Source organism: Eucalyptus grandis, chromosome 8 (assembly GCF_016545825.1).
Source record: "Eucalyptus grandis isolate ANBG69807.140 chromosome 8, ASM1654582v1, whole genome shotgun sequence".
NCBI lineage: Eukaryota > Viridiplantae > Streptophyta > Magnoliopsida > Myrtales > Myrtaceae > Eucalyptus > Eucalyptus grandis.
In genome coordinates, this window is record NC_052619.1 from 68,299,406 (window position 1) to 68,324,494 (window position 25,089).

Genomic DNA, 25,089 nt, shown 5'->3' on the forward strand with positions numbered 1-25,089 from the left:
GCCTAATGCATGTGCGCATGTATGAATAAATAATACTCAATTTATTTGTTAAAAAATTTCCGGGTTCAAAAAAAAAAAAAAAAAACAAAAGTGACTGAGTGTTTGTGTTCTGAAGGAAGGATTAGGTCCTTTTAGTTTTTAATTTTTTAAGAAATTTAAAAAATTAAAATAAAATAAAAATGATCCGGTCCCGGGGTGGTTCCACATTTAAAACCGAGAATCATACAAAAATAACCGGTTCCATTTTTTTTGAAATTGAGAATGGGAACGGTGCCCTAGGAATCGTTAAGAATTGACCGATTCGGTTCGGTGTCAATTCCTTTTTGCTTATTGCTATAGAAAAGTGCCTCCCGAATTTAAGTTATGTTACCTTTGTAATTTTTTTCTCTTGATATGTACAATACACGTCTTTTAAAAGGTAACTGTGTATTTTTCATCTTATTTTAAATATAAATCTATTTTTTTGCCCTTAATTTCTATATATAGAAATAAAGAAAACAAAGAAAAGTAGATTAACCAAGATATTAATACTAGAAAAAGTAAACATTAAAAATAATATTTAAAAAATTGATGAAAGTGTGAATTCACTCACAAGATATTTTAAGGGAAAAAAACACAATAAAAATGAACAAGGCTTAACAACAAGAAGGGCAAACAAGAAATAGGATCCTCATTATGTATTTTCCAATGATTAATTAATACAAAGTAACGATTAATTAATTCCCTAAAAATGAACCGAATACATAATAGTATAACTCCTTAAAAGTCATGTCCGTTACATATGCTAACAGAAAAAAAAAAATCATAAAGGGTTAACGACAGTAACAAAAATAAGATTTAATGAAGTGGTATCAAGTCACAGTCGAAATTTTTGTCAGAAAATATTTAACGATTTAAATTGCTAACAGCCGATATGGAAAATAATCCTAGGTCTTTCAAGGTAAATAGCTTTTTTTTAATCATTATTTAAATTGTCGACAAGCCTACATATTTCATAGCTTTACGTTGTCATTGACAGATGGTCCGGGTTCTCTACTATGATTAACTTTTTAGGTTAGAATTATTTAGTTACGTACTACGTTGACCCAATTGTCTGTTGACTCCATCATGACCAGATGTCTCCTTTCCTCGGGTGATTCCCACCATCCGACATGTTCCGTGCTCAAAACTTCTTAATCAAAGTGCGAATCAAATTAGTCAGAAACAGTCATCATGCGTACCATGAACGGACGAAAGAGACTGATTATGCTTTTTTCTCGATAAGGGATTAGTATAATGCTGATCTTATCAACTTTTGCTTTTTTAATCTTATCCTTTAAACTTATCTTACAGCTTTATGAATATTTCATTCTAAAGCAACTTTATCACTAAAGCAACCCGCTCGATTTGTTTAGCCTTCTAAGGAAGGGCAAATTGTTCAAAAATTGCGCTCTTACGGGGGACTTCGCAACCTCTTCATTTTATATACTGAGACGGCGAGTTTTACTGATGCGTTCATTCTTTTAACGTGCCAGTACATGAATGCCTCGCACCCCTAATTCCCCTTAAATCATTTTCTTCCTCGAGAGGAGAAAATATCCTCATCTTGTTTTACATTCCGAGGTTTAAACGAGAACTGATATGAAGCCTTTTAAAGATTTGCTTATATCCAATTTAGCCTTCTTGTTATGGAAGAGTTTGGAAGCGAAAAAGAATGGCAATGTTAAAAAAAGTCCTAAATTCATTACACTTTGATTAATTCAGTTTTAAATATTTTAATTATATTAATTGAGTCCTAAACTTTTTTTGATTTTGTCAATTGAATCCATTCGGTCAATTTTGATAGAAAATCATTGATGCAAACGTCACTAGTGCCATGTGTTTTCCGAATTCCGGTGCTAATGTGAAAAATTAATTTAATATTTTTTAAAAAAAATGAATTATTTTTTTTTTCTTTCTTTCTTTTCCTTCATTTTTTTTTTGCCAAGTCCAATGAGGGTTGCCAGATCTAGGTAAGGGTTAGTCGGGCCTTGCTTGTGATTGGCGAAGGTTGGCTAATGGCCCTTCTTTGCCGGGCTTCAAAGAAAAAAAGGAAAAAGAAAGAAAATAAAAGGAAGAAAGAATTATAAAAAAGTTTATTTTTTAAAAGATATTATAAAAATTGTCAATGCTGGTGTTGATTGTGCCACGTAGGCAGCCAGTGTCCATATTAACAATTTTCTTTTAAAAATAAGTCGGATGAATTCAATTGGCAAAATATAAATATATGTAGAATTCAATTGGTAAAATTGAAGGTTTATGACTGAATTAGTTATAGTACAATAGGTTTATGATTTTTGAATAATTTTCTCAAAAGGGGAATTCTTTTCACAAAAATTATTCATTGCTTGTTTATTTTATTTTATTTTATTTTATTTTTCCGGTAGGGAGAAAAATGATGAAACAATTGTTGTTGGGACCTCACTAGTGCACTCCCTTCACATTTTTTTTCTTCTTAATTTTGAATTTATGAAAATTAGACTTCGTCCTAGGCTCGGTAGTCCATTCAACTAGTCAGGGAGGACTTGGGAGACGTCCCGATAGAAATAAGCTTGATCCCATTTTGATCAAGTTAGGCCCGCCCTCACCCAAAAATGTACTTATCTTTTTGCGGTATGTTCACGCATATAAATTTTTTTTCTGTAAAGGCGTACTCCATCATGCAGGTCCTTTGCTTCTCAGACAATATGAATCAATGAGTTAGGATTTGATGGTACCTATTGCTGGAAATATGGGCCCTGCGAGATCTGCACTGTGTCGTCCGAAGTGCAAGGATGCGCTAGACGTGCAATGGACACCAAGGCTATCCGGGAATGAGTGCCCAGTGACTCATCTTGTCAAACGTGCTTGGACAAAATTATATTTAGAAAAATTTAAAACATGAAATTCTCCTACACTAAGATTTTAGATTGGAATTATAAGCAAAAGTCCTGATTCATCTGATTAGTTTATGACGATGTTCTCGCAGACAGCTCCACATCAAGTACTCTAGCATGTTATTATTGTCCAACAAAAAAACCATATTATAAAAAGTTAAAATAATTGCGATGTGTATAGTTTTTATTAATGCATTTATTAGACTCTGTAGGAAAGAAAAAAATGCATTTCAAAGTAAAAGAATATATTAAAGGAACACTAATGGATATCCAACTATTTAGAGATCACTACTTGACAAGGACTTGATTCTATGTCCAAACATCACGTCAGTAAATCGGTACTGAAGATACTGTATGTAGAGAGAAGGACAGACAGGACCACTAGGAGCCTTTTCTTGTTGGGTGAGCGCATTTGATCTAAATGTTTATTCCTAAATCGCTTCTCGTTCAATTGTTGAAAGATAGAGCTATGCTTTCCAATTGAGATTGAGTTCCATAAATATGTAGGCTATAAAGATCCGCTTTTGACCTATTTCTTCTTCTTCCTAGTAATCCACCCACTCTTTTGACTTTTTATCGCTCACTTTTATTTCGTTTTACGTCAATTCATCCTCAAATCCCCTTTAGATATATCGTTTCAAAATTTCTTTTTTAACTCTTGGACATAAACTTCGGGTGAAGTGTCCACTTGAATTTCATAAATCCGTTAAATGCTAAGATACCGATGTAAGGTTGCGTTTAGGAACTACTTCCCAAAAAGCTCTTTGGGAGTTCAAAGCCCCTTGGGCCAAAATAAGGATGTTTGGCAAACAATTTTGGAAAGGACTTAATGGCAAAGCAAGTATTTTTAAGGCTGAAAGTCCAAGGCTGGGAATGACTTGCCTTAGGCTTTCAGCTTTCTCGACATGTCCATGCAATACTGTTCATTTTTTTTTCCTAAATTGTCCTCATGAATTTTTTTTTTTTTCCGGTTCGTGTCCTTGGATGAAACACTGTTCATCTTCTCCGGGTCGATGACTGCTACAGGGACGTTGCGACCTAGGCGATTGTCGTCGGAGAGTCGGGTGACCTTCGCGAGTCGCGGCGTTGCCGGCGACCATCGCTTGCCGCACCGTGAGCTCCGCACAGAGCTCGCCAGGGCCGCGCGACCCATCTGGTTGCAGGTTTGGTGGTCGCGACCAGATCTGGTGCCAGAGGCTTGAGCGACGACCAGATCTGGGTCGCGCGACCTCGTCGCCTCCGGATTTGGGTCGCGGCGGCATTGTGCGACCTCTCGCAACCTCGTCGTGACCCAGATTCGGGGCGGCGAGGTCCTCCCGCGACCTCGATGCCCCAGATCTAGGTTGTTGGAGGTCGAGGCCGCGTCGCGTGATGCATACGACCTCGCCGCCCTAGATCCGGGTCGCCGGAGGTCGAGGCCGCGTCGCGCGACACTCGCGACCTCGCCGCCCCAGATCTGGGGTCGCCGGAGGTCGCCGACGGTCGTCAGAGGTCGCCGACGGCCGCTGCCCTTGCCGATCAATTTTTTTTTTTAATTTTTCTTTTGATAATTTTTTTTACCACAAAACTCCTTTGTAAATGTAATTCCCCAAACACTATTTTGCTCAGAGCACTTCACAAAGAGCTTTCAAAGTACAATTTACCAAACACAATTTGCATTTTGAAAAACACATTTTAAGTCAAAAGTCTTTACATTTTTCTAAAGACTTTCCCCAAAAGTGGTTCCCAAACGCACCCTAAATATCACTTCCCAACTAACTAAATAACCAGCCTCCTCATAATGCCGTTCCTTTCAATCTTGTAGATGAATTTTGTGTTCTCAATCTAGAAATAGAGTTAGAACTCTTTGTTCATACAAGACTTCTAGAGAACAAGATGATTGAGGGCTTGCCACTGCAACTTAACCAAGGTGAGTACGAAGCCTCAGTTGGAGACTTTCATGATAACACACTCACCATAGTCCATTTCTGAAATACAATAACCAATGAATTGTTGGACATAACTGTACTCGAATTAAACGGAAATTGGGTGGATAACAGTTAAATTTGTTGACGAGCGAGATGCCTGCACGTCTTCCTCAAGTATTGTTGAAGCCACCATTTTTAGAGCGTTCGACGAGAATTAAGGCTCTGGAATTCATTGCAGATTTTTTTAATAGATTGAATCTCTCTGACCCTGGAACATGATTTGAAAAAGCATAGCATTGATGGTTGTTTGTTGGCATAGGTAGTAGAGAGTCTATTATCCACTCCAGCAGGAGCAGATATAACATCTGAAAGGTGGGAATCCCAGTTGATTGGATGCTTCCGGTTCCCCTCTTGTCATTTAGTTTACAGTCACTATTGAAAGAGTGAATGTTTATTATAACCATTCGATATTTTTTATTTTCTCGATTACCGTTCGAAAGAAATAATTTAAAAATAGCTGTCATTTGTCGACTTGATAGTACAAGCACGATCCACGCACCTCTCTCCGGAGAGCAAAGAAATGATAGATATTGTTGAATTCAAAGCCAAAAATGGACAATCGATTGATTGTCCCCGTTTGCTATTGATCTTGTCCTAATCGAGGCTTGTTGAAGATAAGTATCAAGTCCTCTATAGCTGGTCTAGACTAGATTTTGGAGATCGAGGAGTGCCTACTATCAATGGAATTCCAGAACCAACTCCCAAAAGAAGGGAAATCTATTGACTACCTCTTTCTCCTGGCCTGGGATTCCAACTATCGTCCATTTCCCACTTGCTATCGACAGTCCTTCCATATGTTACTCACTCTCAGGCAGTACACATCTCGAACAAAAACCATACTATGAAAGCAATTGGCTATCCATCTTGGCCTTCCAACATAATTACTATTCACTAAAAGCTAATCTTTACATGGCCATCTTGTTTGAATGCATCTGTGATGGTATTGTATAGCTTATCATAACTGCGTTTTGGAATGATTTGTTCATCTAACTAATAATTTTTTTATTACTTTCTTGATGTGGTACACATATCAATATAGTATAGCATAGATGAGTTGGCTAAACTCTTTTCAAAATTACAAAGTGAAAGAGATTTTGCTTACTTATTTGCTTGATCATTGAAATGAGTGTGGGTTAAATGCTTTTGTGTGCGCCTCTCAATGTTTTCTCTCTCTTTGATAGCTTGCAGTCGATGATGAAAAGAAACATATAGAAAGTGTGTAGTGAAGGACCTTTGTAAGAAGCCAATCTTTACTTTAGTTGGTCGAAGCTTGACAAGTCGCCAAAAGTCTTATGTCTTTTTTCAGTCGGACTAACCTAACCGGCGATTTGTGACTAGTCTTTCTTCATTTTCAGAGGAAGAAAGAAGCAGAACTATAACAAAGGTTTCTTCATCATTATGTTGAACAAATTCTTTTTCAAATATAGGTGGGAGACTTTAGCCAAAAAAATGGTTACGAAAAATGGAAAGATTGAAACATGAAGGAGGCATCAACCCCATATAAACTACTTGCCTAGCTCATTATTTGATTAAGAATTACATTTGCATGTGTGCCAATTGATGTCGTTAAAGAAGTGTTCTAATCTTTCAAATTATGGTATCAAAATGTGTACGTGGAATGACTTTTCCGCAACTACTACCGCTTGTCAAAGCGTTTAGATCTCACAATCGGAGCACCCTCGGGACTAAAGTACTTCGACAGTAGCTTTCACAAAGCACTACTAATAGCATTGAGGTGCTATAACTTATAAACCTTTTTAAGTTTATTTTATTAGGACAAAAGAATCCATAAAAGACATTTCCTCTTGTAATCAATACTTGCAGAAATTTGAAGTGATAAGATTAATTTTCACTTTATGTGCATTTATTTTGTGGAAAATAAATTATTAGAAAAAACATTTTCCTAAAATAATTACTTGTATCTTTTGAAATAATTAGTCAATGAAAAAATGTTTCATCATCAAGAACAATTTATGTTTGCATATTTTAGTAAACAACGATCGTTCATTTTTTTAATCCTTTGTTCGTTCATTTTTATAAGGGATAGAAGCAATTACTTTTGGAAATTATTTTTCAAATCATTAATTTTTCGCGAAACAAAAAAGAAAAATCTAAGTACATACCGTAGCATTCAATGAGCTGTAAGCATTAGTCCATGTCTACGACCCTTTAGTTTATGATCATAATTGAAATAATATATTTCGTGGTTGCCATTGAAGAAAATTTTGTGTGAATTACCTGGATTAATTTCATTAGCAAGCAATTAAATTAGAGAATTGCATCTTAACGGAGGCCCAGCCCAATTCGTCGGCCTCTCGTGCGTCCTGGTCCTGCGGTTCCTTCTTCTTCCCCTGTCCAAGAGGAGAAGAAGAACTTCTTCTCGCACCCCCACGCAGGAAACGGCTAGCGATCGAAACATATATTAAAATAGCAGTCATTTGTCGACTTGATAGCACAAGCACGGTCCACCCATCGATTTTAAAGTTAAAAAACAGACAATTGATCGATTACCCTCATTTTGCTATTGATCTTGTCCTGATCGAGGCTTGTCCAAGATGAGTATCAAGCCCTCTACAGCAGAACTAGACTAGATTTTGAAGATTAAGGAGTGCCTACTATCAAATGAGATTCTAGAAACAACTCCCAGAAGAAGGGTAGTCTTTGACTACCTCTTTCTCCCGGCATTGATTACCAACTACCGTTCATATACTGCCCGCTTTCAACAGTCCTTTCACTGTTTGCTCACTCTCCAGCAGTACACATCTCGAGCAAAAACCATACTACGAAAGCAACCGGCTGTCCATATTGGCCTTTCAGCTTACTTACTATTCATTAAAAGCTCATCCCTATATGGCCATCTTGTATGATTGCATCTATGGTGGTATTGTAAAGTTGATCATGGCTGTTTTTTTTTTTTTTTACTTTGCCTGTTTAGGAAAGTTGATCATATTTTTTTTTTTTTTTAAGAATCAAACCCACTCATTCAACTAACGATTTTTTGATTGATCATGGTTGTATTTAGGAATGATCTATTCATTCAACTAACGATTTTTTGTTGCTTTTTCGATGTGGTATATATATATATATATATCAATACAATATAACAGATACTATTTGATTAGACTTTTTTCAAAATTACTTAAGGAAAGTTAAAGAGATTTTTCTCTCTTACTTGCTTAATCATTGAAAGGAGAGTGCGCCAAATGCTTTTGACTGAACCTCCCGTTGTTCTCTCTCTAATAGTGTGCAATCGATTTTAAAAGAGATACATAAAAAGTGCATATTCTCATAAAAATAATTTTCAAATAATTAATTTTTCCTGAAAAAAAGGAAGCTAAGTCTGTACCATATTATTTCAATCATGACATCGGATGTGAACCTAAACTGCAAGCATTTTGATCTAATATATTTTGAGTGGTTGCTATTAAAGAGAAATTTATGGGAATTTACTTTGATTAAATTTCATTAGCAAGTAATCAAATTTGAGAATTGCATCTTAACTGAGGCCCGGCCCAGCCCAATTATCGGCCCAGCCCAAGTAGCCGGCCCAGTTCTGCGGTTCCTCCTTCTTCTTCCCGTCCGAGAGCAGAAAGAGAACCTCTTTCGCTCCCCCACGCAGGAAACGGCTAGCGATACGCAGAAACCTTTGAGCCTCGCCGTTTCTTGAGGGCTCAGAAGAGGGCGGCGGCGGCGGCGGCGGCGGCGGTGGGCGGAAAATATGGGCGGAAGGGGCAGGTCGCGGACGCAGAGGAGGCACTTCTCGCAGAGCAGGGAGAACGTGTGGAAGCGCCCCAAATCCGATCCCGCCGACGCCAACCCCGGCGCCGACGACGGCAACGACGCCGGAAAGGCCGCCGAAAAGGGCTCCTGGCAGCCTTTCGCCACTCAAAACCTCGTCTTTGACGAATACTACAAGGTCTCTCTACTTCTTCTCCCTTCAAGTATTGTCTTGTATTGTATGTGTTTGATCCCGTTCACGCTCACGTTTTTTGTGTGCGTTCGTTTTTGTGCTTCTCTGCGGGTCAGATTGCCTGTGATGTATGCTTTGTACTTTCTTAGGAGATTGAGGATGTGCTCGACTGCTTAAAGCTCTAAACTTTCCTGCTTTTGGCAATGCATTGTAGGGGCAAGGGATTGTGTCCCAAGAAGAGTGGGACGCGTTCATGGAGTGCCTCCGGAAACCGTTGCCTGCTGCTTTTCGAATCAATTCGAGGTAGCTACTATCTCTTTTTTCCAGGCGGTGTTCGCAGAGAATCGTTCGGAATTTTCTTTCTTTCTCGAACTTGGTTGTTTCTTTGTCATATTTTCGCACTACTGACGGAATCGGAATTATAAGTTTCATCAACGTACTAGTTCATTTTATCACTGTCGATTGTTATTTTCATTGCGTTTTCACATTAGGAATTACTATGTATAATTGCACTAAAGATTGTGGCTCTGCTTTCCTTTGCTTCATGTCAATTTACGGACTGTGGTTTCATAGGTTGGGACTTTTAGGATGGTCAGAGCCTCATAAACCATCTAATGACAAGCTTTTAAGTTGGACTTTCTAAATAATATCAGAGCTGGGCACCACTTTCTCAACCCCTGTCTAGTAGTTCATTTTGCGCGTGGTTCTTGTCTTACTTATCCCCTGTTTCTCAATTCCACATGCTGTTCTTTGTCAGGTTTGCACATCAGAGGGGGTGTTTTTAAAATTACGGTGTTTGTCTGGGTATTAGGAAAATATAGTCTCGTTCCACTAATTACTAAGCTTTTAGATTGAAGTTTCTATTAAGTACTTGTTAATCTACAATTATTTCTAAGTCATCTAGAATAAATGAGAACTACCAGCCAAGGTGTCATTATGTATTATGCAAGGTGCAAGTTGCTTCAATAGTTTTGATTTTGAGTGAGAGAATTGGTATGGCTGTTTGCTGAAACATAAGTCCCAATAAATGTCTTTAAGGATGTTGACTGGCTTAGTGGTGATTAACTCTTGTGATTAAAAGGTTGTGAACTGATGTCACTAACTTTTACCATAGGCTAAGCAACTTGCATTAAGTCCTGAATGTAGTCTTCATGTGTAGTTGCCATACTCAACAGAGTCCTGATTATAAGCGGAGGAAGGTGAGGTGACATCAAGTCATCATGTTTCTTATGCCCTGGGTGACTCAAGTGCTACACTCAGACCAACATCTCACAAAAATGGAAGTTCATGGATTGAAATTTTGAATTTTAAAGATTGGTTTAGATTAGAATTTAAATATTGGGGATTGGTGCTGCTGCATTTTTTTTTTTTTTGGCTTTTCTTTTTCCTGCAAAAAATAAAAATAAAAATTGTGGCAACCTTTTGAGGATATCCTCTTGTATCTTGTCCTTTCTACTTTACCTATAATTGTTTATTTCTTTTCCTTTTTATATCTTTTTTCTTGTCTTCATTAGAATTGACTAATGGCATCTGCTTTAGTACTATTATTTGTTAGGAACCACTGGTTCATCCAGTTTGTTTTGAAGTATGTATGTTATTTTGATTACTAGCAGTTCTGGTCATGAAAATCAATCTTGCTAGTTGGGCTGTTCAAGACACAGGATTATTCAGTCATTTTTTTCTTTTCTGCAAATTTAAGAGCAAGGAAACCTATTTAATTCTACCACCGTACTTACAAGTAGACGTTTAACATATAGAATTTAACATGTTTTGTTGTATATCATTCATTTGGATTTACAGTAGCCAATTTTGGATGGACATTCGATCACAGCTAGAGAATGACTTTGCAAAATCTCTACAGGCTGAGGTGTGATGATCCATGTGACATTTATTATTGTTATTATAGCATCTGTAATGTTGTTTATTCTCTATTGTTCTTTTTTAGTCATTTTGGCATTTTCATCTTCTCTCCAGTTTATTGAGGGGGATGAAGTGGAGGCTATAAGACCATTAGCTTGGTATCCTGAGAATCTTGCGTGGCATTCAAACTTTTCCCGCATGCAGCTGAGGAAGAATCAGGCTCTTGAGAGGTAGGTTGTGCATTTGATGACATTATTTGTAGCTAGAGAATACTTTCAGGCTCATCTCTCTTGTGGGAGGCATCAAGCAATGCCTTAATCCTATAACAGAATTCGAGGTAGCAGAGTTGTCCCTTTGCACCACTAACATTGAGATTTACGGGGTTGCAGCTTGGCTGGGAGATGCTATTGGCACAATTCTCTAGCATCTGGCCTCTGCCATTATGTAATCTGAGAGCAACTTTACTTTCATCAGTTTGCTAGATACAAGGATACCATTGTTAAACCAACGCATGGCCTCTTACAATTGTTATCACTACTCATTGTTACAATCAACACTTCCCTACCATTTGTCTACTACATTAAACTTGAAGCAACTTCATTTGATCTATGAGTCATAAGTCACAACTTTAGTGGTCTCCTTGACTGCAGCAACCAGTAGCGATCACTGATGTGACATTTCTCTTTGCTGCGGGCAGTAATTAGAATTAGCTTTTCATTCTATGTCACTACCCTGAAAGTCCATCACAATTATAGTCATGGACTATCTCCCAAGCAAACAAGTATGCACTACGAACCAGGATTTGGCATAACGAGATGGTAGGACTTTGGCTAGCTCATTCTAAAAGAGAAACACAGCCTGCATGAGCATGCTGAACTTGATCAATCTATGCCACCATTTCTTGGTTATGTGGGATGTTGGCTTGAGGTTACTTAAGGTGGATGAAGTTATAGGGTTTGCTGGGCACATGAAATGATACTACACCACATAAGCAACAAGATTTTGGTACATTAGAAAACTTCATGCCTTTACCGGAGACTCATGTAATAAATTAACAGATATTGATGTATAATCACTTCAGATACTGGCCATTGTTAATCTTCCTCTGCTTAACTTTCAGGTTTCATGAGTTCTTAAAGCTGGAGAATGAGATTGGTAACATCACTAGACAGGAAGCTGTGAGCATGGTGGGTCTACGTCATCAAAGTCTTCTAAAAATGTGGTCGTGCCTTTTCTTTCCTGGTCCAGGCTTTCTCCTAAAGTAGAATTGCTTCTGGTGTAGGTGCCACCTCTTTTCTTGGATGTACAACCAGACCATTTTGTGCTGGACAGTGAGTGGTTTTGCTTCTTTCATGGACCCATTTATTTCTTTTTATTGACGCACTCTACTTGCTTGCCTTGTAAAAACTTACTACATAGATATTGTATTTTGTGAAGTCTATTTCTTTTTCACGGAGTTCATATGTAAGCTTTATAGTACTATTAACTATAAAGTTAGCACTATATTGACAAGTGACGAATTAACAGTCTCCAAAAATCTTGTGCAGCACACTTTTAATGGGATCCGTATTGGACTACCTAAAAGGTGCCCAGCCCCTCCCGTGGGGAAGGAAGATGCTAAAAGTGGTTTTTGATTTCATTCTTTTTTGCATGTATGCAGTGTGTGCGGCTCCTGGATCAAAAACATTCCAGTTGCTTGAGATTATACACCGATCAACAAAACCAGGATCATTACCAAAAGGAATGGTGTGTATCCCTATAGTTAAATTCTTGCTCCCGGTTTCTTCTTTTCCTTGTAAATGATTTGTGTAATGGCTGTTTTATCCAACTGCATACTCTCGGTTCATAATCTTACCTGTGATTTGCCTGATAAAGTTATCCATTGGATTGGGGAATTGCTCTCATAATCATACCAATGAGACTGTTCTGATGCTATAGGTTTTCTTATGTTAGGTCATTGCCAATGATCTGGATGTCCAACGATGCAATCTTCTCATTCATCAAACAAAAAGAATGTGCACTGCCAACTTGGTGGTCACAAATCATGAAGCTCAACAATTCCCAGGCTGCCGTTTAAGCAAAAGTCAGTTTGATACTTCTGAGATGGGAAATCAGTTAGGTCCATGCCTTAATCAACTCCTTTTCGATCGTGTCTTGTGTGACGTTCCCTGCAGCGGAGATGGTACCCTCAGAAAGGCCCCGGATATCTGGAGAAAGTGGTAAGCTCTCTCTTTGTCCCTATGGCCTGGGCATATTCTGTTGCGATTTTTCCAACTGCATTGTGTGCCAAGTGTAACATTTGTTTGTTATGACAGGAATACAGGAATGGGCAATGGAATTCATGGCTTGCAAATTCAGATAGCGATGCGAGGTAGCTTTGCTGAAAAAAGTTGTTCAAACAGTTTATGTTATTTTGTCCTGCTTCGCTCCCTTTGACGCTGCAGCAATTTCTTTATCTTCTTTTTTATCAAAAAGTTATATTTATTTAGCTCAAGGCTGCCTTGAGATTCTTATAAATCTTTAATGCATAATTTGCATGCTTCTGGAGTTGATTGATTATGACTGTAAGTGCACACTCATGCGACTTTGTTGGAAAGTTTGAATTTCAAAACGTAGAGCTACTTTTCCTTGTTTGTTCTGCCATTCCTGCTGTCTAAGGAGGCTTAGCAAAAAATTAACAATTTGCTTATATTTAATCTTGTATTTGTACATTACAAATTTAGCCCATTGAGGAGCAAATCTTTAGTACTCGGTGAAAAATGCAGGGATATCATTGCTCAAAGTTGGTGGGAGAATGGTTTACTCGACCTGTTCGATGAATCCAATTGAGGATGAGGCTGTGGTTGCTGAGGTACCTATCTGAGAACTTTTCCAATTTAATAAATCTTGATATGAATTCTCCTCTTGGATATCTATGTTTTTGGAGCGTCTCTCTTCTCTATGACTGCTTTGCAATTTAAAGTTTTCTGAGCTACTATTTCTGAGACTGCTTTATGAAGAACTCGTGGAGGAAGTTTAAACATCTCTTACTGTGGTATGACCCTCTCCTTTCCCCCCAGATTCTGCGAAAATGTGGAGGCTGTGTTGAACTACTTGATGTTTCTAGTGAGCTTCCTCAACTTATCCGACGGCCAGGTCTTAGGAAATGGAAGGTTCGGACTTACTGCTACAATTGATTTTCTTCTTCGATTTATTATAATTGTGAAGGTTTTTAGTTCTTGTCAAGAACTGGGAAAAGAATCCATGCCATTGGCAAACTTTCCAGAGCTTTCTCATTGTCTGGTATGCCGATCAGGACTATAGATCTTTTGTGGAGTCAGGTTAAGCTAGAAACCCTAGATGTAGAGTTACCCCGATGCATGGTCTGAGATGTTGGAAAAGACATAGTGGATGTGGGATTGGAAATATGCTTGGAAAATCTGGGTTTCATTTATCAGAGTATGAAGGGAGTTTAGGTCCACCTTTAAATGCTTGTGTTTTCTTTACGAGAGGAAACTTTATTGTGAGAATAAAATCACGTGAAGGGAAAAATATCTCTAAGAGGGGAAGTCTTCCTTTAAGTGAGAAAATGAACTTATGAAGGCATAGTAACTTATTATCAACCTATCAAAGCAGAATGAGCTTCCAGATGGGTTTGCTCCTTGCCTTGAGCAATTAAATTTTGGCAAGTTGTTGAATAGGTTGAGCTTCTGGCAATAATGAGTGTAACACCGTGTAAATCGGTGTTTCTAGAATGTGAACTCCATTACTTCCTTTGGTAGTGCAGGTTCGTGACAGAGGCACCTGGCTGGCTTCCTACAAGGATTGTCCCCTGTCTCGTAGGGGTGCAGTGAATCCCAGTATGTTTCCTTCAGGTAGTTCTGTAGAACCTGTTGATCACTCTGTAGAACTTGAAGAAGAACAACAGAACAGTCATACTACAAGCTCGGAAGACCTGCCTGTTCAATTGGATAAGCCTGTGACTTCGGCCAATGATCTTGAGGAGGAAGTTTCTGGTTTTCCACTGGAACGTTGCATGAGAATAGTGCCTCATGATCAGAATGGCGGAGCTTTCTTCATTGCTGTCCTACACAAAGTGGGGCCCTTGCCAGGTAACTTCAGATCCTGTTAAGTCCATGATGAACATGGAATACCAAAAATAAAAAAAATAAAAAAATCCTTTTGAGCTGCCTCTTTTTAATGTGTTTATGAATTTGGATTGATCAAATTTTTTCCTGCCTTTATATAATTGTAGTTTTAATGGCAATCCTTCCACTAGGCGATTTGTATCTGCTGCTCATTTTTGCAATTATGAGATTCTTTTTTGACTCCTGGTGAATCGTTAATTTTGTCAAGAAAAATGATCTTTATCCTTATATATGACAGATTTTCTTTCTTATAATCAGATAACATGGTTGCAGATTTATGAGTGGTAAATTTATTAGTAAAGAAAAGTATGTATGGAAGTTGTATGTAAAAGATATGAGATCAATCATAAACAAAAAAAAGACATTAAAACTAGAAATTTAGACTGTGATCTGATCCATTGAAACAGATGCTTGAGGACCACAGGTTTCCATCAATTTAGTTATACTAATACTTGATTTATGTTTCTGCATTTTAAATAGTAGGTACTGTGGAGAAAAACAATAGCCATCAAGCAAAATCTTCCTTTCATATTGATGGACAGCCTGATGAAGCTCAAGATAAGGTCTTTAAAGATATGAAGACATCCGAGGATTTTTCAGCAAACGGCAACAGTGAGAAAGTCGCAGAAGCAGCTCTGGAAGCTTGTGGGGATGCCCCACAAGAAGGTCCTTTGGAGACAGATTCTGGGAATGCCTGTGAAAATGATAACTCAAATGGGGTTGAAGCTCCAAGTGAGCAAAATGATGGCAAAGCAGGTGGTAAGAGGAAGTTGCAGATGCAAGGCAAGTGGAGGGGCGTCGATCCTGTGGTGTTTTTGCAAGATGAAGATGTCATAAACAGCATTAAGAACTTTTATGGCATTGTTGATTCCTTCCCATTGAGTAACCACCTTGTTACAAGGAACAGTGAAACTACCCGTGTGAAGAGGATTTACTATGTTTCAGAATCAGTTAAGGAACTTCTGGAGCTGAATTTTAAAGTGGGCCAGCAACTTAAGATAACATCTATAGGCCTTAAGATGTTTGTAAGTATCTTTCTGCATATGATAACGGTTTTTCTTGTGTTGTGCATCAGCAATAGGTGTACCTTCTTGAATGCTCTTCTCCCCCTGTGGTTCCCATTCTCTTTAGTGTATACCAGTGTATAGAGAATTTTATATGTAACTTTAGTGAATTATCTAAGGTGTTGACTTTTCATTAGTGGGAATTTCTAGGAAATATTTGGTTTAGACTAGATATTGTATTCTCCAATGGGTGATTGACAAGTTTTGCTTTTCTTCTTCCTGTTACTATTTGGATGTGTAACATCTAAAATTGTTTCTTTTTTTTTATCTTATTATTCGTAATACATTTGATGTTGCAATCTAACTTCGTCACAATGGTGGTTACTTCTGCAGGAACGACAAACATCAAGGGAAGGTACCTCTGCACCATGCTTGTTCCGCATATCATCTGAAGGATTGCCACTCATCCTCCCATATGTGACCAAACAAATCCTAGAAGCATCTGTGGCGGATTTTAAGCATCTTTTGCAATACAAGAGTATTAAATTTACAGATCTTGTTGACGCTGAATTCAGTGAGAAGGCAGCAAAGCTGATGCCTGGCTGCTGTGTTATAGTTTTGCGGAAAGGTATGCAACATCGTACGGTTGTTATAACATTAAGTTAATGATCTCTTCTGTGACATTACCTACTTTCCTGTAGATAACATAGGCTCATCAAATCCAAATCTTGTGCACGAGTCCCCGATAGCCATTGGTTGCTGGAGGGGTAAGGCGTCATTGAGTGTCATGGTGACTGCACTCGATTGTCAGGAGCTGCTAGAAAGGCTATTGCTGCGCATGGAACCTGCAAAGGAATCTCCAGTGCAAGAGAGCAAGCCCTCAATAGATGCAAATGAGGTGAACAATAGTGACTGTGACATGGCTGAGGATGTTGAAGAAATTAGACTCAATGCTGAAGGCTGAACAAAGGTTGGTTGTTGTGTTCTCACACTTCATGTACACTAATTGATTCAATCTAGTTCTTAAGATCATTGATGGCTAAATTTCTTGCCATTTATGTTATTGCCTCCACCAATTTTGGCCCTTAAAACTCGGTAAGTTTTTAAATGGGTCTATAGGAATGCTTGGAGATTTTTGTTTGGAATGATAGGTTCTCTGTAACAGATGGGCGGTTCCTTTGTAAGAATATTATGTTTTTCACCATATTTATAACTATGCTGTGTAACAACTTACATTCAAGTAGACAATGAAAAAGGATGGAAGGGAATTTTGTCATTCATTTCCTGTTAAGGAAATCCTTGGTTTATCTGCATAAACATTTTGTTCAGTAATTTTACTTTCAAGTGTGATTTTTACATCTGATTCCCTTATCTGTTGGATGGTAGTTATCAAAAATGGATACGACCATCACCTATGAAGTATGACATTTTGAGTGTACACTGGAAACCTGCTTGAATGTAAGTTGTTGAACAGAGTTCTTTACGATGATCATCTGAAAATGCATCTTTATGCTGTCCTGGCTGTTGAAAACTTTGCCAATGTGTTTCCATCCCTTGGGGGAGGTCATAAGTGTCTATACCGTAAAATCGATTTTAGGTGGAATGAACAAGACATATTTGTTAGAATTTTATGCATTGAAAACTAGCCTTATCGAAATTTATTCATTTAGTCTCATACACTATTAGGGGTGAAAAGAAATATTTTACATCCTAGAGGGGCTATAATTGGAGATACCATTGTTTCCCATTAAGAAGTTCCTGTGAAAAGGTGTGACACCCAACCTTTGAGTGTGGATATCTCCTTTGCTTCTCCAATCAGCATGCTTCTTTCTTTAAATGACGAGTGCTCTTGAGGGGTTTCACACTACTTCCTAGTTCCTATACTCTTAGTCAAACTAAAATTTAACACCAAGTTTTCTCCTTTAGTGGTGGATTGACTGCCAATTTCCCTTTCTCATCTGTCTTGGTCCATTGGAATATGAATAGATGAAATGCCTACTGATCTCATTTTTCTGGGTCATGAACTCTCTCTGTCCGGGAACACAAGGATGGTGTTAGATTGTTGCCCCTGTGATCCTTTAGGCAAGCTCCTCTTCCAAGGTATGGCTAGAGCGCAGCACTTTTGCCTAAAACTTAGGACTTCTTCGATTGATTTCACATTCTTGTAAGGGCTTAGGAAGTAGTTCCTTTTTATGCCTTACACGACTTACAGTGGTCATGCTGCACTCTTCTGAATTTTAAAATGACCAGCTGGTAAGACTTGGTAGCCTGATTAAACACAAGCTGATTGTTCGTTTGAAATCAAGGAAGAAAGAAAACAAGAGGCTTGAATCCATTGCCTACCACCTGATGATCTTACGAACTTTCAGATTTTTTTCGGTGTTCGAGCATGAGTTGTGATGTGTCTTCCACGAAGCTGCCTAATGTGCTCAACAATGGTATTACAGACGAATACTCATCCTCCCAGAACAACTCTAATGTTGGGTGTTAAGCTGATCTTTGGCTGACATGTTGTCAATTTTTGTTTGCTCTTATGTGCTCGTTATATCAGACCTGCTTGTTTTGCCTGTCTCTATATTGAAGATTATACTTATCTAACTGCAGCATCCCAACTTTAGCTCATATATGCGTCCAATAACATCCTAATATGAAAGATTCAAAGTACAGGAAACTGAAAAATCATCGTCATAGCCAATGAGATGGCAGTGTGGAATGCATAGAGCCTCAGAGGCTGTCATTTTGAGCTTCTTGCTTCAGGCCTTTCTCATTATACGTGCGCCCTTTAGAAGAAAAAAAAAACAGGGAATAAAATTTTAATGCTCCTCTTGTAGCTGCCTTTCTTGTTGGCTGACTGGGAAGCCTACAATTGGAGGCGATTCTGCCGCCGCTAAAACTGATTTTGATGGAGCACTTCTGGCTCTGGATCGCAAATGAAGAATTCGTAGCTCCAGAATGTTACGACAATTGTGATGTTTTTAAGATAGTATCTCCTCGGGAGTCTGGTGGTGAGGCATGGTCTCAGATTATTTAACTTTGGTAGATCTTCTCATAGCGGATGTCCTGTTCAGCAGCCCCCAACGTGAACAGAGCACCGACTATTTCCCCAAGTTATCTGCATTAGATTCATTTAGGGTGACACCAGTTAGATCATTTTCATGTATGAGGTGCTCTGCACGAAAATGATCGCTCTTCATTTGATGCGTGGCTCCATTATTCATTCCACAGCCTTTGCAAGCATTGTAGTGGTGCCCTTGTCAAGTTCAATCGGATAAAGAAGCATCGTGAATTCCATGAATTCGATCCGAGGGGTTGCGCTCATGGCTTGCTGGGGAGAGGAATTGCACTTGATGCTCTAGCTTTGCTTTATCTGGTACAAGGAGGATCATCATGACTTTAAAGGATCTACTCGAAAGGGCATTTCCTTAGGCCTCGCTAAGTACATAACAGAGCCCAGCAGATATAGCGGTGACACTCTGAAGGTGGTCAGAAAACATCTCTACTTTCAAACCACTGTCACATATTCTGAGTTAAATTAGTGTATTATTCATTCTGATTACAAAGATATACATGAGAAGCTTATTTCCAGAGGTGACGTGAAACCCTCAACACCCTTAATTAATCTGCTATCCAACCACCTCACTTAATAAACATCCAGACACTAACCGACTATTCAGATCAACAAGAGAGACTAACAAGTAGACTTTCGAAATATCTCCAACAGTTTGAAAGCTACATGAGGACCTGTCCGCTTCTTATGGCTGCGAAGGTAACGCTTTGGGTCTTCCTGACTGGTCTAACAATTGCCAAGAAATTTCGAAAATGTATTTGCTTATGATGGGTTTGCAATCACTCTGTGGTAGATGCCCGGTTTGACGAAAGAGGCATAAGATACTTGTCCACAGACCCCTTCACCACGGAGCTACAAAACTACGTACTTGAGGACCAGGAGCCAAGTTGGAGGGAGCCGATGACTCGGAAGCCATGAGGAGGATAACGTGGGGTGGGGGGATTGATTGCAGCCATTACGGAGGTTCACTTATGACCAGAGATTTCGCGAGAATCTTTATACAAACAGAATCGACAAGGAGGCTCCGGAAGAAAGGTGCTGACCAAAAAGAATCGTCTGTAAAAATGATGAGGAGAGGTTCTTTCGAACGTTCAGCCAGTAGAGCTATCTGAAGTGTGACATGAACTTTCATCATGTGGAGCGAAACCAGTCTTTGAAGATGAGGTGGGCACGTGAATACGTGGGAGCAATGAATCTATGGCCATCTAACTTCACGCCAATGTGGCATGTCAGGGACAGGCAGCAACTTGCAGAGCCAAAAAGAAAAAGAAAAGGAAAGGAAAGAAAAGAAAAGTAGCCACGCCAAGACTTCCCGCTTTCAATTCTTCATCTTCCAATCGACATCATCCCTGGCCTCCTTCCTCTGGTTCTTCTCTTGGCCTCCTGCTGCAACTTGCACTTTCATTCGTCCTAACTCTCTACACAATTTGCCTCAGCTCCTGAACCTCTAAGCAAATCATTCCTCCTCAAGATAACAACCTCCGACGTGGTAGAGTTTCCCACGTCATCATGTCTTGTTCCTAAGGAATAGAATAGAATCACTTTTTGGCACTCTTCTTTCGCCGGATATATTCCTAACCAGCCTTTTCAAGTTATGGTGGTCCAGCACTAAGAAGAAACACAGTTGATTAGCCATCTGAATTTCACAACTTCGAGACTAAATGATGAAAATTGTTAATGTATCTCATGTTTTCTTCATCCTTATAAGTTTCTTTGGAGGATAATAACATAAATGGTCTCTAAACTTTGACCTAATGTACAATATTGTCCATGAATTCTTAATTTGTTCAATGTAATTTTTGAATCTTTGATAAATGTTCCAGTTAATTCCTAAACTACTATGAAATTATTTAATATTATCATTTCTTAAATATAAAATTAATGAACAATATTGAACATTTTTATATAGTCTAAGGACTAAATTGAATGTGTACCAAAAGTTTAGAGATTATATTCAATAAATTAAAAATTCAAGATTAGTATTGAACATTGGATTAAAGTTTAAGAATCACACTAAACAAATTAAAAATTAAAAGATGACATTACACACGGTGCAAATCTAGAAATGATCTGTGTCATTTTTCTTTTGCATAATGTTTTAATCTGAAGTACAACGCCGATCATTGTCAAAAATGTCTTGCTACCTCGACCAAATTAAAAAAAAAAAAAAAAAAAACCAATGTCACGCTACCAGTTATAGAAATGAAATCCTAAACCAACAGAGATCAGTTGCTGCAGCAGCAATGGATTTACATATCATTTTAGTTTGGCATATCTAATAAACAATTCCAGTATGCCCCAACCTCATGGATCAATGCACGCTGTTTCCATTTATGCTCAGCAAAAAGCTCGTATTATTCTTTTCGAAAATTGAGACAAAGCTCTTATTAAACAAATTGATGTGCAAGTCCACAACTGAATCTCAAACTTAACCTACAATAAGACATTGGATGCTGATCAAACCCCAACACCATTTCCCCGTGCTTCCACAGAACAAACCAACTACACACTACTACGAATAGACGATCTGAACCAACAAACTATATACTGGTTTACACAATAGGTCGGCAAAACTTCATCTGCTCTGGCTTCCTTGAAAAAGCAACATCAGTAATCATCACCAGTGACATCAAGTTTGCCACTCATGAGAAATGATGGTCCAAACCTTTTAAACACTCAATGAAAGCATGCGCGGGGTTCCAATCCTCCTCCTTCTAAGTCTCTCAGCAATAATGAATGACAGCTCAAGGGCTTGAGAAGCATTAAGCCTTGGGTCGCAGTGTGTGTGATAACGTGAGCCTAAATCGTCATATGTCACAGTCCGGGACCCTCCAATGCACTCGGTTACATTCTGGCCAGTCATTTCTAGATGAATTCCTCCAGGATGACTTCCTTCTTGCTCGTGAACATCAAAGAATGCACGCACTTCGGCCTAGAAAGGCAATAGAAAATCAGTTACAATAGAAAATCAGCTAGTACTAAGTGGAGTATAAGATTAGAAAGTTATGGACACAAAAGATTACCAATAGCTTGACAACCTCTATTTAGAGATACAGTCAATTTACTGGACAATTAAATGAGCTGGATCCCATTAGTGCATCTTAGTGCATATCTCCGATTGATTGGCAAGGAAAACAAACACCAGAATATGGTTACCTGCCTCAATTTGAAATAGTACGACAGAATATGATGTCACAAAACTGTTTTTCCTTATTTTTTTGTTGCTATGGGCCTGTATTTGCTGAACAGAAGCCATACGACTCATTTGCAACTTAAATTGGAGTTTTAACCTAAAAATTACTTGCAAGCCATCTATCTCAATAACTCTCCTTGACCATAAGATAAAAAAAGGGCGTGCTTGTTTGTGACTTGTGTCATTTTTTGAGGATTGGATCAACTATTTCAAACTTGATCTGAATGGTTATTATACGTGCAATAAACTAACTGAGCAAAATGGTGGTGACAGAGAGAAATTTTTGACAGGTAGTTCATACCAGAATTGCATCAAAGGCACGTGTTTTGAGTCCACATGGTGCTTTTATGGTGTTTCCATGCATTGGGTCACAGACCCAGGTGACAATCTGCCCCGCTCTGCGGACCGCCCTGATCAAATGTGGAAACTTTACTCTCAAATTCTCAGCACCCATCCTCACAATAATCGTGATCCTTCCCGGTTTATTACGTGGATTCAGGATTTCTATCAGGTTAACCAGCTCATTGGGATCCATTTTGTCACTTACCTGCAACAACAATTGAGGGTTACGATCATACCATGAGAAATGGAGTTTATATGAAGTAGATTCATTTGACAATGGGTGATTAAATAACATTGAGATCCAACCATGGCGTAACAAAACAGCAAATCAGCATACCTTAACTCCAAGAGGGTTGGCGATTCCCCTGAGGAACTCAACATGAGCACCATCAAGCTGGCGAGTACGCTCCCCAACCCAGAGCATGTGAGCAGAGCAGTCATAATACAGCCCCGAAGTTGAATCTAGACGAGTCAGAGCTTGCTCATAAGGCAAAAGTAAGCACTCATGAGATGTCCAGAATTCAGTAGATGTCATGATAGGGTGTTCAACAGTGAGTCCAGCAGCAGCCATGAAACCAAGGGCCTCATCTACCCTATGAGCAAGTTCCTGATACCTAATAAACCGTATCAAGAGAAAGACAATTAGATCCATGCAATGAACCTATCTAGTAGTATAAAGCACCACCAATATCCACTATCCAATCCTCACCACCGGCAATATGAAACAGAATATATTGTTAAGGCCTAACAAGTAAGAGCAATAAGCTCAAACCAGGCTCACTTTCAGCAATCAGTCCAGTAATTCGGAGGATGCTACAGAGCTGAATTTATGCACAAAAGGAAGCTTAGTTGAAGGACTAGCTAATGCTACATCATTTCGGCAGTCCTCTATTTCCATCTCCACTAAATTTAAATGATAATCATCACTAAGGAAATCCATGATGACTAAAAACAAAAGAATGTCAGCCAGGTTTACCTATCTCCCTGCTCACTGTTCACTGCAAAATCAAGATTCCACTGGGTAACTCTCTGCATGGCAGCGTAACCTCCAGTTGCAAATGCTCTTAGAAGGTTCAGAGTCGCTGCAGCCTGAGAATAAGCCCTTATCATTCTTTGAGGGTCCGGAGTTCTTGATTTCTCATCAAAAGCATCGCCGTTAATGTTGTCTCCCTTGTAACTTGGCAGCTGCTTCCCATCCTTCTCCTCAAAAGGGCCAGTTCTAGGCTTCGCAAATTGACCCGCCATTCTCCCCACCTTCAGAATGAAACCAAAAATATTCGCCAGTCAAGCAATGCAGGTTTTGATAACTCATACAACTAAGAAGAAGAGTTGAAAAGGCGTGTCCAGTAACAAGAAAAACATTTCTTTTTTGATATGCCATAACGATTTTCTCCCAAATCAACTGTCAAAACAGATGAATTGTAAAAGAACCACCTATTCGTAGGAATGCTAACAACTATATCTCATATTACGATATCAGATAGTTCGAAGACGAGCTCTCCTCCTCAAGGAGAAGGCCCAGAATCCACAAGAAATTTCTCTACAGCAGCAGGTACAAGCAATGCGAAAGAAAATAGAAAGGAAGAAGCAAATTGACCTTAATGATAGGCATCTGTCCTCCAAACATGAGGACGACTCCCATCTGGAGCAGCACTCTGAACGTGTCCCGGATGTAGTTCGCGCTGAACTCCTTGAAGCTCTCCGCGCAATCGCCGCCCTGGAGCAGGAAGGCGTTCCCCATGGCGGCCTCCGCGAGCCTCTCCTCGAGCCTGCGCGCCTCCCCGGCGAACACGATCGGGGGGAAGCTCTCGATCGTCGCGAGCACGGAGTCGAGGTCCTTCTTGTCCGGGTACTCCGGCAGCTGCAGCGCCTTCTTCGCCTGCCAGCTGTCGACGGCCCATTTCCCGGTCCCCGCCGCGGCGGCGGGGCGCCGCCGGCGCGGTCACGGCGGAGGAGTTGCTCGCCGCGGCGGCCGCGCCGGGGGTCTTCGGCTGGTCCGCCGCGTGGACGGCGGAGATCGGGCGGCGGGCGCCCCTCGCGGGGAGGAGGGAGAATGCGGCGGCCGGCTGGCGAGGCCTGGCTAGGGAGGAGTGGGCGCCGGCAAATGCGGATTTGGAGGAGAGCGCGGAGGAGCTCGCGACCGCCATTGCCGTCGTCGCCGTCACCGTCGCCGTCGCCGTCGCCGTCGCCGTCGCGGGCGTCCTCTCTCTCTAACGGCGGCGGGGGAGATTCTAGAGAGAGAGAGAGAAGCGGCTGAAGGGAGGAGTGCGTGCGGACGAGGGAGAGGAGGGAAGGGGGGTTTTATAGGGTTTTCATATTTTATTTCAATTAAATGCGATTTTTTTAATTTAATTTAATTTATTTACGATGGTTTATTATTATTATTGATTTAATTAGGTGAGGGAGTTTGGGAGGGAGGGAAGAGAGTTCGGTAGAGATCAACGGTCGAGGTGGCGTCGGTTGGTTAGGGACTTCGGAGGGAACGAGGACGATTTGGTAAATTAATGCATGGGAGAATACCGACATCATATGAGGGGACAAAGTCATGTGAGGGGTGTCCAAATTATTACACCCTCATTCATACCAAGTAAGCTAAACGTACCAAAAAGTTGATTTCCATCACGTGACGTGAGATATTCCAATAATCCACTGGCACTTGTAAATCATCATATTACTAAGTTTTTATTATGGGAAATTAACTTAAAGGACTCGTTTATTGCTTTGA

The 25,089-nt window shown here is 39.6% G+C and overlaps 2 protein-coding genes across 3 annotated transcripts; one reads left to right on the plus strand and one right to left on the minus strand.

The window, feature by feature from the left end:
* The first annotated feature begins 8,465 nt into the window (after positions 1-8,465).
* LOC104415765 (RNA cytosine-C(5)-methyltransferase NSUN2) lies at positions 8,466-17,042 on the plus strand. 2 transcript variants are annotated; one of them, XM_010027119.3, is made up of 15 exons: positions 8,466-8,777; positions 8,986-9,074; positions 10,572-10,638; positions 10,746-10,861; positions 11,752-11,818; positions 11,914-11,962; positions 12,292-12,377; positions 12,585-12,850; positions 12,947-13,002; positions 13,397-13,482; positions 13,691-13,783; positions 14,398-14,722; positions 15,239-15,783; positions 16,156-16,390; positions 16,464-17,042. In XM_010027119.3, the coding sequence occupies exons 1-15, from the start codon at positions 8,580-8,582 to the stop codon at positions 16,724-16,726; spliced, it is 2,541 nt and encodes an 846-aa protein (XP_010025421.2). In that variant the 5' UTR covers positions 8,466-8,579; the 3' UTR covers positions 16,727-17,042. The 2 variants fall into 2 exon arrangements, with proteins under 2 accessions (XP_010025421.2, XP_039156475.1); XM_039300541.1 differs by having other exon boundaries at positions 15,242-15,783.
* A 4,117-nt stretch (positions 17,043-21,159) lies between these two features.
* On the minus strand, positions 21,160-24,630 carry LOC104415766 (phospho-2-dehydro-3-deoxyheptonate aldolase 2, chloroplastic). The gene is given in 6 exon segments (XM_010027120.3): positions 21,160-21,761; positions 22,324-22,569; positions 22,702-22,978; positions 23,341-23,618; positions 23,962-24,295; positions 24,297-24,630. Coding segments are annotated over 6 exon segments (1,614 nt in total). The 5' UTR covers positions 24,512-24,630; the 3' UTR covers positions 21,160-21,497.
* Positions 24,631-25,089: the final 459 nt, after the last annotated feature.

Bases quoted from the DNA above. Each gene is read 5' to 3' on its own strand.
- LOC104415765 (XM_010027119.3), top strand. From the start codon at position 8,580: ATGGGCGGAAGGGGCAGGTCGCGGACGCAGAGGAGGCACTTCTCGCAG. The intron at 12,851-12,946 runs GTAAGCTCTCTC...TTGTTATGACAG, and splicing joins CCGGATATCTGGAGAAAGTG to GAATACAGGAATGGGCAATG. The intron at 13,784-14,397 runs GTTCGGACTTAC...TTGGTAGTGCAG, and splicing joins CAGGTCTTAGGAAATGGAAG to GTTCGTGACAGAGGCACCTG.